Source organism: Phacochoerus africanus, chromosome 11 (genome assembly GCF_016906955.1).
Source record: "Phacochoerus africanus isolate WHEZ1 chromosome 11, ROS_Pafr_v1, whole genome shotgun sequence".
Lineage (NCBI taxonomy): Eukaryota > Metazoa > Chordata > Mammalia > Artiodactyla > Suidae > Phacochoerus > Phacochoerus africanus.
In genome coordinates, this window is record NC_062554.1 from 56401848 (window position 1) to 56416389 (window position 14542).

Genomic DNA, 14542 nt, shown 5'->3' on the forward strand with positions numbered 1-14542 from the left:
CTGAGCGTGTTCCAGGCTGTAGTCCTCCCTCCACCCCCTCTGTCCATCAGAAAGAGGTTTGTAGCTAGGAGGGTGGGAGGTGACGGCCTGCTGGTAAGGGATCCAGGCCTGCAGTTTTTTGTTGTTTTTTTTTAATTTTGCTACTTAAAAAAAAAAGTTGTGAATGTTCTAGACCATTTCCGCGCAGCCTCCCTTTGGTTGTATATTTGAAGCCAGTTAAGATATGAAGAATTGTTTAGGATTCAACCAGGAGATGATTACTTAATGAGTCTAGAAGTTGGGGATTCACCTTGGAGACCGTGAAAGCACTCCCGTCCTTTCCGGGTGCTCAAGTAGTGTTTGCTGCGGTCACCACTAAAACAGCCTCTTTGCCTGCGCTGTCTGCTTCTGCCCTCGACACCCCCAGGACGGCCCAACAGGCAAGCATTGCCACTTCACAGATCAGAGACATGAGGCTCTGGGAACTGTGAGGCACAAATGTCTCCGCGTCAGCCCAGGCTCCCCTAGATGCTAGAGAGCAGTCCCAGCAGCAGTCGGTGTTCTCCGGGCCCAAGGGTCTCCCTGCGTCAGGAAGGAAAGCACATCCTCAGCACTGATGGCTGCACCTCACCACTGCGCCAGGCGGGCCGGCACTTGGGTCCCGCCCAGCCTTGGCCTCCGCTGATGCTAAGTGTCACCTGGTCGTTCTCCTCACCCGTCCCCACCCCTCACTGGACTGCAGCCCTGTGAACCCCCGAAGCCGCTCCCCTGCCCCGCTGACGTTGTGACCATTTCTACACAGCTGTCTGCTCCCAGGAGGCGCTGACGGGGCCCTGCCGGGCCGTGATGCCCCGGTGGTACTTCGACCTCTCCAAGGGGAAGTGCGTGCGCTTTATATATGGCGGCTGCGGAGGCAACAGGAACAATTTTGAGTCTGAGGATTATTGTATGGCTGTGTGTAAAGCGATGAGTAAGTCCCGCCACGCTGGTCTCGCCACAGCTCCGTCCCGTCCAGCGTTCTGTCCTCCCTGCCGTCCTCGTGACCGCGTCTGTGGTGCTCCCTGCCCACTCAGTGTTGGCTGTCGGTCGTCTTCTCTCCTCTTTGTGCTTTCTAGATCTAGCTTTGCTTTCCTGTCTGCAGTTGTCAGCTCAGTTTTCCGTGTCCCGTGCTTGCCGTGGGCCTGGTGGTGGTGGTGGAGGTGATGGCAGTGGTGGTGGTGGAGGTGATGGTGATGGAGGTGATAACAGCAGAGATGGTGGAGGAGAAAGTGGTGGTGGTAGAGGAGGTGACCCTCCCTCCCTGCCATGGCCGAAGACCCCCAGGGCCTGTCCTTTCTCGTCTTGCCTCGGCTCCGCTGCTCCAGAACCTGTGTTAGTTGGGAAGGCGGCCTAGCCCTCTGTTGTCTATAGCTGAAGGCACAACGGGCAAGCAGGAGGGCCCTGAGTTTTGTACTTGTTTGTGTCCAGCTTTGCCCCTTACTCTCATCTTTGAGCTGCCCCATCACCCACCCTCATGCTGCGTGCTGGCTGAGGGGGTGCCCCCTCTCCAAAGACGCTTTGGGGAGCCCAGGACGTGGGAACATCTGGCCTTATCACTCAGGGAGAGTGCTCTGCAGCTGTCTCCCCACCATGTTGGCCTTGCCGAGTCGCACAGAGCTGTGAGAAGCAAAGTTTTGGTTTGTATTCTTTGGTTATAGGAGAAATTCAGCGATCAGTTGAATTGGTTTTACTTAGGCGTCAGTAGGTTGCTTTCTGTTTTGTTTCCCATTTAAGACCCACTTTTTGCATGGAGCAGTACGGACCTGTGTGTAGGAAAACCCTCTGGCTAGGCAGTCCCTTCCTTCTGATTCTGGAATTCATTAGAATAAGAAGCTGATGCCGTTCTTGGTGTTGGCTCTAAAGGTTTTGGACTGTAGCTTCTGGCGGTTTTTTATTCCCATTCCTTCATGTTCCCTCCTTCCTCACCCCAAGCAAAAGATTTTTAAAATCTTAATATGATACAGTACACTTTTAGTGCTCCCACTATAGCTGCTGCTCTTTGGAAAGACTTTTTTTTTTAATGATTGAAAAGGTGAAGAAAAAAAAAATGAGCCCTTAGGGGAATGTTGGTGGCAGAACCTTTTTTTTTTTTTTTTTTTTTACTTGGGAAAGAGAGAGATTGAAGTTATTGTGATACTTCCTGCTTTGTAAAACTACTTAAACTGAGGACCACAAAACATCGTTTGGGATTGAAGCCTGAAGAATCAGGGTTATTAAAGATGTGGCTGAATGTGGAGGTGGCAGTCTTTTTTCAAAGGATCATTCAGACCACGGCATGACAGACTGTTAGAGCAGTGTCCAAGTCTGCAGAATTGTAGCTTCCTGTTACCGTGGGAGACGGACCTGCCCAGGAGAAGCGGTCTGTCCAAGCACTTGTGAGACCTCTGCCTGGAGTTCTCTGGAACCCAGAAGTATCACTGTTCCAGTGGTCAGGTTTGTGTCCCTCTTTGAAGGGGACTGAGGCCTGCCGCTGTGCCAGCCTCCTGAGCCAGTCATTTGCACATGGACAGAGGGGCGTGGTTCTTGGCCCGAGCCCATCGTGTCTTCAGAACCAAACCCCCAGCCCTGCTGCCCCTTTGCCCTTTCACTCCCAGGGGCCAGAGGCAGCTTGCATTGTGTTATCTTTGTCCAGCCCAGCGATAGGAACCAAAGACTGTCTCCAACACATAAGCCTTTTAAGCTGCAGACGTGCATCACTGATGGTGATATGCATGTTGGCACGGACGGACTCTCATGCTTTGAAATTCTCCCAGCTCAGCTTTTGAGTATCGTGGGGAATGTGGTTTCCGAAGCTATAGATACTCTGATTTAGTTAATCTGAGAATTGGCTGTTGAGATCCAAGTCGAACTTAATGTAGGAGCCAGATATTCTTGACAAGATTTTAGCCGTAGCTTTTAGGTTTACAACCAAATAAGAGGGTGAATGAAGACACTCTGATGCGAGGATGGGGAGAGGCTGACTTATTTGGGGTCACATTGTCAGTTATGTTTGTTATCATGTTGAGTTAAAGTTATGCAATCCTGGAACTTAGGTGAATTTGTTTCTGAATGAAAACATGTTGAACTTGGCCTTTACTCTCTGCTAAGCTCTAACCATGTGTCTTGGCTAGAGCAAGTTGTATAAGCTGGTTACCTGACATCCTCCCCAGCCCGGGAAATCCCGAGGGAATTAGGGCAGTAAGAGCTCCCATAGGTATTTCTCAGGAGGCTGGCTAAGTAAACTTGTCATCTCAGTGCTTCCTGAGGTCCCTTGTGCAGGCATTTGTCTGCCTGGGGGCAGTAAGAACTTAGCCCAGCAGTGTGGAGTGTTTGTTCTAGTGGGTTTGTTCCCTGGGTGGTGGTCTGGTAAGGCCAATGAGTGTCATGGTTGGAAAAGTGCCAGTTATCTTCACACCCATGGTAAGTCTTTGTCAAATATGTTGTCCCTGCTGTCGGGGTGGGGCTGAGGGTCCCCAGCTCCAGTTGTAGCTGGAGCAGTTTGGACTTCCTCTGCCCAGTCTGTGTGCAAAGAACATTCAGTTCAGTCCATTCCCCAAAGTGAGTTGTGCCCTAAAAATAGCCAGAAAAAAGGAGGAGGCCTGAGCACTGCAGTGCCTTTGCATGTGGGACTTCGGTCCTCTCTCTGGTCTCAATGCTCTCACTGACCCCAGTGGGGTAGTGATGGGGGGGGGGGTAAAGTTTCAAGAACAGAGGGGAGCTATAGGAGAAGTGCTTTCTTTTTCTGTCCCTTAGGTACCCCTGGAGCCCTAAGTAGATGCCTTTCTGGTGCTGAACGCACCAGGGGGCGCGGATGGGGCTGCTGGCTGAATATTGGGTAAGGAAGATGGCCCAGTGGGTTCTGCGGAGTGGAGCCCCGACCTTGAGCAGCCCCTTCTGCAGGCCCCGCTGGGCTTCCTTCCCAGAGCATGGTGTGGCTTCAACCTGGGGCTCGACCTCCAGGGAGAACCCTCTCGTTGTTTTATTTCAGTTCCCCCAACTCCTCTGCCAACCAATGATGTCGATGTGTATTTCGAGACCTCTGCAGATGACAACGAGCATGCGCGCTTCCAGAAGGCCAAGGAGCAGCTGGAAATCCGGCACCGCAACCGGATGGACAGGGTAAACCTCTGGCTCCCTTATCTTCATGGTGTCAGGCATAGGGTAACCTGGGCCCTGTAGTTGAAGCAAAGGATACCACCTCCCCAGATTTTTACCCTAACTAACTATGTGAGGATGGGTGAGATGTGAGAGTGTGAGCCGCCTGCCTTCTGGGCAGTCCTAGGGCCCCCTCCCATCTCCATGATAATGGAATTACCCTCTGATTGCTTATCTATTCCAGACTCTCGTCTCTGCAGAGCACTTCCTGTAAACATTATATTCTGCTTATTTTCCTTTGCCATTAACTAGCTTAAGTTTTTTCTAAATTTTTATTTTGTTTTTTATTTTACTAAGTTGTATTCTAGGAATTTGTTCATTTCATCTAAATTTATTTATTTATTTATTTTTGGCCTCACCGGTGGCCTGCGGAAGTTCCAGGGCCAGAAATCAAACCTGTACCACAGCAGTGACAACAGCAGGTCCTTAACGCCCTAGGCTACCAGGGAACTCTCTTTTTTATTTTAAAGAAGGAAACTCTGTATCAATGTTGCAAGTAGAAAACTAGTATCGGAGTTCCCGTCGTGGCGCAGTGGTTAACGAATCCGACTAGGAACCATGAGGTTGCGGGTTTGATCCCTGCCCTTGCTTAGTGGGTTAAGGATCCGGTGTTGCCGTGAGCTGTGGTATAGGTTGCAGACGCGGCTCGGATCCCGCGTTGCTGTGGCTCTGGTGTAGACTGGCAGCTACATCTCCGATTAGACCCCTAGCCTGGGAACCTCCCATATGCCGTGGGAGCGGCCCAAGAAATGGCAAAAAGACAAAAAAAAAAAAAAAAGAAAGCTAGTATCATTTGCCATTAGAACAAGGTAACTATAAAAATATATTAGATGAAAGCAAGCAGCATTAAAACATTCTGGCTAGACACTATGGCCCACTAAAAGTTCTGAGTCTCCAGGGATGCTTTTTTTTTTTCCTTAAAGGAGTTAAAACTGTTAGAGCAACAGGAGCACCAGAATACAACTTTCTCCCAGTCTTACTCAGAAGGGTTGAAAGAAAATTGAAAGGGGAATTTCTTGCCAGCTCCAGTACCACCTGAAATCCCACACATCACTTGTGCTGGGCTCATACACTGGGAATGCTTGTTACTCTGTTGCATCAGTTCTGAGAAGTAGGTATTAACCCCCCACCACCACCCCTTTTTTGTGAGGAAACTAAGGCACTTAGATTGGTAAATAACCCTCCCAAGGATATGAGGTTATTATGAAAGAGGCAGTTGGGTAGTGGAGCTCCAGTGGGGAAGCCGAGGCCTGGCACCTTTGGGGCAGCAGTTCTGGGACACACATTGAGCTCCTGAGGGATCATGGGATGCAGTTTCCTTTTGTACTTTCCCACAGGGCCAGGCAGTGATTTCAAAGAGGAGAGAGTTGTTTCAGAGATTATTCTGGTTATAGTGGCTTTGACCTTTGTTCCAGGTGAAGAAGGAATGGGAAGAGGCTGAACTTCAAGCAAAGAATCTCCCCAAAGCAGAGAGGCAGACTCTTATCCAGGTGAGACGTGTCCTCCAGGGCCCTTTGAAATACGGACAGGGCCAGACTCCCCGCAAGTTAAGTTTGACACCTCCTCTTGGTTAGTTGTGAGCTTATGTTACAAGGACGTTTTCACCTCTCAACTGGCGTCCTCTGGAATTGCTCACCTGTGGTGGAAGGAAACCAAAGCCGGGACCAGAGCACACCTCCTTTGTGCCAGGAAGTAACTTTATTTAGCTCAGCTGTGTTTGTTCAGCTTTGCTGGCATCTCCCTTCTTAAGCTGTGCCTTGTTTTTCAGGCTCTCTTCCCCCCCCCCCCCAGACTTACTGAAAAGCAGAAGGCAGAAAATAAAGCTCTCTCACACCAGTTCATCTCTAACTTTAGATGTAAAAGACAGAATCACAGCAGCTGCCTCTTGACTAGAGGAGGGTGTTGATGGGAATTTACAGGACTGATGTGGGGATCATAAAACGGGTTACATTTTAAGTCAGTGTGTGTTAATGTTTAGCTGAAATCTCTCTTCTTGCGATGTTGATACTGTACTGCCTTCACACCTGGCCAGGCACCTCGCAGGCAGCTTGCCTTTCACTGCTTGGTATTGATGGCTCAGCGTCACCTGCCTCAAGACTGGAACATGTGTCACAACCTATCCCCTGTTGGTCTGTGGCTTGGGGTGCCTTGCTGCAATGTGGGAAGGACATGGCAGTGCCCATGGAGAAGCCAGGCCTGGAGTTCTGTGCTAGGAATTTCAGCTAGGAAGATGCTGAGGAGCCCTTCCGACACACAGATATATGTGTTCTTGTTAGATGGGGAAGTACAGTCTGGGGTTTGAACCACACAGGTCCCCTACTCCCGTATTGTTTTTCAGCAGTAAACACTACACCACCACACGATCCTCAGATGTGGACCCGCAAACTGCGAATACAGAGGGCCAACTCTAAGTTCGTTTTACTGAGATTTTTGACTGCAGGGAGGATTGGCACCCTTCACCCTTGTGTTCAGGGTCACTGTAACTATCCTGGCAGAAGTCAAACTAGGTGTGTTCAGACCTCACCCCTGGTCCACAAGAGTCTCTATCACTTGCAGAGGCACCAGGAGGGCAGGGTGAAGCAGAGTGAGGTCTGATTTTGCTTAACTGCCTCCAGTGCCGAGAATTACATAATCAGGTCCCCCCTTCTGGTTTATTAGCACTTCCAAGCCATGGTGAAAGCGCTGGAGAAGGAAGCAGCCAGCGAGAAGCAGCAGCTGGTGGAGACCCACCTCGCGCGGGTGGAGGCCATGCTCAACGACCGCCGCCGGGTGGCGCTGGAGAACTACCTAGCGGCCCTGCAGGCTGACCCTCCACGGGTGAGAGGCGTTGAGGGATCCTGAAAGTAGTGTGTGCAGGATGGTGTAAGCTCACATCACACTGGAGGCCTACGTGGGCCTTCTATGGTGTGAATGCGGCTTTCGCTGGAAAAGCAGAACCTCCGGTATTGGTTGACAGCTCCTCAGTGATTGAACTTTGATAGCAGCCTTCCATGCTTTCAAAGAATGAAAACATGCCTTCCGTTGACAAAGGCTTTTGAACCGGTTCTATTCTAAATGAGATCATGAGTAAATACGGAGTTCCCATTGCGGTGCAGTGGAAATGAATCCAACTAGGAACCTTGAGGTTTCGGGTTCGATCCCTGGCCTCGCTTAGTGGGTTAAGGATCAGTGTTGCCATGAGCTGTGGTGTAGGTCACAGACGAGGCTCAGCTCTGGCATTGCTGTGGCTGTGATGTAAGCCAGCAGCTGTAGCTCCGATTCAACCCCTAGCCTGGGAACCTCCGTATGCTGTGGGTGCAACCCTGAAAAGACAAAAAAAAAGATGATGAGTAAATATACATGCACCTCTTTTCTGCCAGTGGTGTCAAACTTTATCCCTTAGCTTTAACTTGCTTCGGGGGATGGAAGGTGTTGACAAGGAAGATATTTGTATCCTCTTTAAGCAAGTAGTCTTTCTGGGTGACACAGGGACTGCCTAGCTTGTAATTAAGGTGTCAGGCACTGAGCTTAGGAAAGAGGCAAGACGGGAGGAGGACAGTGGGCTAGAGGTTCTGGAAAATACTGTCTATAAAGGAGCCAGTGTAACTGGAACTGAGCTTTTGGTACTTAGAAGTAGCTCCTTGTTACTTGGTAACTAAAAGCTCTTGAAAGTACAGCTTTCATTCTTGTGCCTCGCCAAGGTTTACATTCTTAAGTGAGCTTTTAAAGCTTCGTTCTCCTGCCTCCTTTCAGTTCTCTAGTCTCTGGACATGAAAACAGCTGTTCTGTCTTGCAGCCTCATCGCATTCTCCAAGCCTTGCGGCGTTACGTCCGTGCTGAGAACAAAGATCGCCTGCACACCATCCGTCACTACCAGCACGTGTTGGCTGTCGACCCAGAAAAGGCAGCCCAGATGAAGTCCCAGGTACACCAGATAGCAGAATGTTTCTGGTGGGGGGAGACTGTTATGACCAGTGGTTGGATAGCGCAGATGGCTGTGCTTGTGATTAATCCTCAGAAAATGATTTTTGATTTCTAAAGATGTTAGGTACAAGAATGTTTCTTACAATGGTATTTTATTTTATTTAAAAAATTTAAAAAAATTTTTTTTTGTATTTTTAGGGCTGCACCTATGGCATATGGAGGTTCCCAGGTTAGGGGTAGAATCGAAGCTGTGGCTGCCAGCCTGTGCCAGAGCCACAGCAACGCGGAACCTGAGCTGTATCTGCGCCCTGCAGCACAGCTCACAGCAATGCCGAATCCTTAACCCACTGAATGAGGCCAGGGATCGAACCCATGTTCTCCTGGATGCCAGTCAGGTTCGTTAACCACTGAGCCATGACAGGAACACAGAGGTATTATTTTTAAAATATTTTCTCCAGAGTTGTCTTGTGGTGCAGTGGGTTAAGGATCCAGCGCTGTCACTGTAGCAGCTTGGTCAAACTTGCCGTGGCCTAGGTTTGATCCCCGGCCCGGGAACTTGTGTATGCCACGGGTGCAGCCAAAAAAAATATTTTCTGCCTCCTGTTGCTCATGTAGCATTATTGTATGGGAACCTTCCAGAAGCCCTGGGTGATTCCACCTCAGCCCTTGTCTGCTGCCTGGTTTTGTTCCTGAGTCTGACCACACACAGTTGAGCCCCTTGTGTGCCCTTGAGCTGCTCACAGTGGAATGGATTATGTTAATTATAAAGACGAAGAATTGTCCTTAAACACACAGAGCCCACAGTAGCAGCTGGGTGTTGCAGGGAATGAAAGAACTCTGGCTCCTAAAGGGTGGGAATGGCGTGGATTTGGGACCCCAGAGCCTCTGCTGTGGGCCTACAGCCAAAGCTGTTTTGAGCTGGATAGAGTAGAAGAGGAGAAAAGACCAGCTGACCTTGGGTGGCTTCCAGGAAGCTCAGGCGAGAAAAGCTTGCATCATGACAGGGATTAGATTTTTTTCAGGTCTACCTTTTTTTTTTTTTTTTTTTTTGCTTTTTAGGGCTGCACCCTTGGCACATGGAAGTTCCCAGGCTAAGAGTCAAATCGGAGCTACAACTGCCAGCCTTTGCCATAGCCACAGCAACTCGGTATTCAGGTCGCATCTTTGACCTATGCCACAGCTCACAGGAACGCTGGATCCCCGACCCACTGAGCAAGGCTAGGAATCAAACCTGCATCTTCATGGATACTAGTCAGATGCATTTCTGCTGCACCACAACAGGAACTCCAGGTCTACCTAATTTTTTTTTTAATGGTAATCTTTTTTTTTTTCAAATATTTTTTGGAATGCTAACATTGTATAGTGTTTTACAGAAAAACAGCCCATTTTGTGTGGTGAGAGGAGAGGGAAAGGTGAGGAGTTCCCATCATGGCTCGGTGGTAATGAACCCAACTAGGATCCATGGGGATGTAGGTTCGATTCCTGGTCTCACTCTGCATTAAGGGGTCCGGTGTTGCCATGAGCGGTGGTGTAGGTCACAGCCTCGGCTTGGATCTGGCATTTCCGGGGCTGTGGTGTAGGCTGGCAGCTGCAGCTCCAATTCAGCCACCAGCTTAGGAACTTCCATATGCCATAGGAGTGACCATAAAAAAGAAAAAGAAAAAAGAAGTGATGGAAAAAATACTTTATGAATATGGTATGCCCTGAAAAACAAAAAAAGGGGGAGGCTTTCACTGTGATAATTTCTGCTGAACAACAAAGTGACCCAGTCATACATATACACATAACCATTCTGATTCTTTCCCCACGTAGATTATCACAGGCTCCTGGGTAGGTAATTCTCTGTGCTACACACAGGTCCCCTTTAGCCAATCATTCGATATACCTCAGTGTGCATAGGCCAGTCCCAAACTCCTGGTCCATCCTGGAGAGGTGAGACCTTGATCGGTATGCTAAAATCAACACGGGAGCCAGGATCAAGATGCCACCCGAGTGACCTGGGAGGCCGAGCTGCTCATCCTTAGAGCATCTCTCCTGTGTGATGATGGACAGTGTAGTGATGACAGTTTACTGTCTCCTTGGAGCCTTTGATTCTGGGTGAGCTTGGCCACTGGATTACACTAGCCTTTAGCCTGTTCTCTATCCTGTTACCTAAACTCTAGAAAACTGGAAATCCCACTTTCGTGCAATGGGTTAATGATTTGGCTTCTCTCTGGGGGCGGGGGGGCGGTTCTGATTCGATCCCTGGCCCGACGCAGTGGGTTAAAGGATCTGGCGTTGCTGCTACAGCTCGGATTCAGTCCTTGGCCCAGGAACTTCCATATGCCGTGGGTGTAGCCGAAAAAGCAAGCCTCTTAGAACACGTGCACATTAGGGAGTTCGCGTCATGCTTAGTGAAAACAAATCTGACTAGTATCTGTGAGGAATCAGGTTCGATTCCTGGCCTCGCTCAGTGGGTTAAGAATCTGGCGTTGCCATGAGCTGTGGTATAGGTTGCAGATGCACTTCAGATCATTGCGTTGCTGTGGCGCAGGCCGGCGGCTACAGCTCTGATTTGACCCCTAGCCTGGGAACCTTCATGTGCCATGGGTGTGGCCCTAAAAAGACAAAAAGAGCGAGAACACGTTTGATTTGGGGTGTGAGTGATGTGGTGCTGGACCCCCTTACCCTGTACCTCCGGGGGGACAGTCCCTCCAGAGACCCTGACACCCAGCCACTCCACCCTGTGGTCTTGTCCACCAGGGAGTTGGAACCGTTCTCTCTCAGGCTCCTTAATCCATCTGAAGTGTGACAGTGTCACCACGTGCTGAGATGGGGGGAGCACACAGTTCATTTCCATTTGCATTTTTTTCCCCTCTAAGGCACTCAGTCTGGTGCTTTCCCATCAATTTACTTGATTGAAAGAATGGCGAATATAAAACTAAATTGCTTTCATCCTTGTTTTTAAAGGTCAGAGAGACATCAATCTACAATAAAAGCATCTTTCCATTTAACTTCTTTTTTCATGTTGACCCTTCATATTAATGGCTTCAAGCCCACATAATTAATCCACTGGCTCTTCCGAAAGAGCTCACCAGCTGCAGCAGTGGCTGGGTAGAATTAGCTTGTGTGACCTACAGCCACATGTCTCACGGTGTCACTGGGGTGGATGTAGCCCAAATCTCCTTTCATTTCCACCCTGAAAAGCTCTAAAATTCACTGACCACTTTTAATGACTTTTTTCTCTTTTTTTTGGATAAATAACCTTAGAATTTTGTTCAGAAAAGGCAGTGGGCTATGGAAGGCAGGTACATCATCCTTTATCACCCCTTAAGATCAGGTTTATTTATACCTCAGCATGCAGTTTTGAAAGCATAGCTAATTTAGTTAAATAGGAATGAACTGGTTCTGACACTCCCTCTCAGAATCATTTCAAGCATTTGCTTCACTAAGCAAAATCCATGAATGGTCCCACCGCCCAAAATTTACTTTTTTTTTTTTTGGATAGCTTCCATTTTTTTAAATGATTTTTATTTTTTCCATTATAGCTGGCTCACAGTGTTGTGTCATTTTTCTACTGTACAGCAAAGTGACCCAGTCACACATACATTCTCTTTCTCACATTATCCTCCACCATGCTCCATCATAAGTGACTACATATAGTTCCCAGAGCTATACAGAAGGATCTCATTGCTTATCCATTCCAAAGGCAATAGTTTGTCAAATCTACTTTTTAATCAGTGGTTTCACTCCCTCTTGGCTTCAGCTAAGCTGCCCAGTGGTAAAAACTCTTTTTCTCTTTAACTCAGAACAACATTACGGAATGTCTGTCATTGTACAAATTAGGGGTTTTTTTGTTGTTGTTACAGTGCAGTTAGCAAGTGCCTCATGTGAAAGCCAAATCAATAATTGGCTAGTGAAACTTTTAAACATTTCCTTGAACTTAGAATAGTCTCTGTGGATAAATCTTTGAGTCACCGAGAGAGCACACACATTTTTGCTCTCTGGTGGTCACAAATACTGGCCCTCTGACCAGCTGCTTTGCTGGACTCTGGAGGACATAGTCCTTTGCAGGAGTGTGTGGGTGCCCTGGCTGGCTGGAGATGAGGCCTCTCCCCCATACTGTGCTTACAGGTGATGACACATCTCCATGTGATTGAAGAAAGGAGGAACCAGAGCCTCTCCTTGCTGTACAAAGTACCTTACGTGGCCCAGGAAATCCAGGAGGAAATCGGTGGGTGCCGGCTGTTTGCATCGAGGTCAGGCGGGACTTGTCACTAAGGCTCAAGGGTGGTGGAGATGGGAGATTAAAAAAACAGGGCAAGCAGGGCCATGAAGCCGGGCGTTAGTACACCTCAGGGGAGGGGGGTGTTCAGAAGTCTGGGGGGCTCATGTGACAAGGTCAGGTACTGGCTGGGAGCCACCAAGCCTTGAGTTTCATTGACCTTCCCTCTGTTACCGGAAGAAAAATCTGGGGTGTGAAATTGCAAGGGACTGCCCAAGTCTCCTGTTACCCTTTCCCCCTTAATTGCTGATGTATTTCAAGGCATCTATTTATACACGCTTTCACTTCCTCTCCCTCTTCTGGTCTTTCTGTTCTTCATTTAGTCAACAAATGTTTCTTGTGTCTCCTGTGTGTCACAGAGTAAAGGGTGCACCAGTAGACAGACCTGGAGCTCACATTAGAGGAGAGAAGAGACAGGAAAATGAGACAATGATTGTCAGGTGGGGGGGTGGGTCTGGGCATTGGTGGGGAAGGCCTGGTGGTCAGGCTGTCGAGGAGGAGAGAGGAGGAGAACCCGAGACCTGATGGTAAGGTGTCGCCGTCCATGCACAGACCCCACGGGGGAAAAAAATGAGCACAGGAAGTGACGGCTGCTGAGCCTGACCTTTAAATCCGTAGATGTTAGCAAAATCAAGGAGTTTGGGTTTTATTCTAGGATAATGGAAAGCCATTAGAGGGTTTTAAACCAGCAAATGTCTGGATCTGGATTATACTTTTAAAAATATGTGAGTTGTAAAGAAATTATTTGACTGCTATGTAGCGAGTTGACTAAAATTGCAAACCACCCCGTAAGCAAATGTGAAAATCCAGGAGAGAGGGGATGGCACTGAGATATGGGGATGGAGGTGGGGCAGTCATGGGGATATATTTCGAGGAGTGTTGATCAGGGTGGGCTGATGGGTTGAAGGCACTGAGGAGGGGGTTGATGGAAAGAAAAGGATTGGAAATGCCCCAGTTGTCACTATGAGCAGCAGTGTGGGTGGTGGGGCCACATTTCGCTGAGGTACAGCATTCTCTATATTTTGTTGTTGTTGTCGTTGTTGTTGCTATTTCTTGGGCCGCTCCCGCGGCATATGGAGGTTCCCAGGCTAGGGGTTGAATCAGAGCTGTAGCCACCGGCCTACGCCAGAGCCACAGCAACGTGGGATCTGAGCCGCGTCTGTAAGCTACACCACAGCTCACGGCAACGCCGGATCGTTAACCCACTGAGCAAGGGCAGGGACCGAACCCGCAACCTCATGGTTCCTAGTCGGATTCGTTAACCACTGCGCCACGACGGGAACTCCTTTTTTTTTTTTTTATTTTGTTGTTGTTGTTGTTGTCTTTATACTTATTAAAATAGAAATTGCCTGGGGTTCCCATCATGGCTCAGTGGTTAACAAACCCGACTAGAATCCATGAGGATGCGGGTTCGATCCCTGGCCTCGCTCAATGGCTTAAGGATCCGGCGTTGCTGTGAGCTGTGGTGTAGGTCACAGATGCAGCTTGGATCCCGAGTTGCTGTGGCTGTGGTATAGGCCAGTAGCTATAGCTCTGATTGGACCCCTAGCTTGGGAACTTCCATATGCTGTGGGTACAGCCCTAAAAAGCAAAAAAATAAAAACTGTGCCATTGGATGAAACCAGTTTGCCAGAGTGAGCTGATAGAGGAGATGGACCCTGGGGTCTTCAGTGCCGGGGCTCTGCAGTCTAGTCAGGGGGCACTACCTCAGGTTGGAGGGAAGCCTGTGTTGTAAGCTGGTGAGACCTGCCTTCGGGCAGAGCTTGCGTTCCGCCCATAATGACACGAATTAGCCCCACTCAGACTGTTGGTCCTGCACCCAGAAGCCAGATCCTTCTGAAAGCTGGGCTCCTGCATGTCTGTCTTTGTCAGATGAGCTGCTTCAGGAACAGCGAGCAGACATGGACCAGTTCACTGCCTCCATCTCGGAGACCCCCGTGGACGTCCGGGTGAGCTCGGAAGAGAGTGACGAGATGCCACCGTTGTATCCCCTCCATCCTTTCCCATCCTTACCTGAGAATGAAGGTGTGTGAGCTTAACAACGCAGCCGGGCGGGGGGGTGGGCCAGGGACCAGGAAGAACACAGTTAGAAAACTGATTAGAAGTCAGCTTTGGGAACGGGGCTGTGTTCCTGGTGTGGGTTGGGCGGGGGAGGGGAGATGGGATTCTTCGGGCACCTGCTGTGCAGGCACTGCACTGGGCACCTTCTTTATGGTTGGGGGT

General features: G+C 49.1%; 1 protein-coding gene across 4 annotated transcripts in view; it reads left to right on the forward strand.

Moving 5' to 3' along the window:
• APLP2 (amyloid beta precursor like protein 2) overlaps positions 1 to 14542 on the forward strand; it is a 73265-nt gene that overhangs the window by 48734 nt on the left and 9989 nt on the right. For 2 of the 4 annotated variants that reach the window (XM_047751757.1, XM_047751758.1), the window contains exons 7-13: positions 782 to 949; positions 3986 to 4116; positions 5568 to 5642; positions 6811 to 6969; positions 7928 to 8056; positions 12169 to 12268; positions 14192 to 14344. In XM_047751757.1, the coding sequence (XP_047607713.1) occupies positions 782 to 949; positions 3986 to 4116; positions 5568 to 5642; positions 6811 to 6969; positions 7928 to 8056; positions 12169 to 12268; positions 14192 to 14344 (915 nt within the window). The remainder of the gene's footprint in view (positions 1 to 781; positions 950 to 3985; positions 4117 to 5567; positions 5643 to 6810; positions 6970 to 7927; positions 8057 to 12168; positions 12269 to 14191; positions 14345 to 14542) is intronic. The other 2 variants (XM_047751759.1, XM_047751760.1) reach the window with 1 other exon arrangement.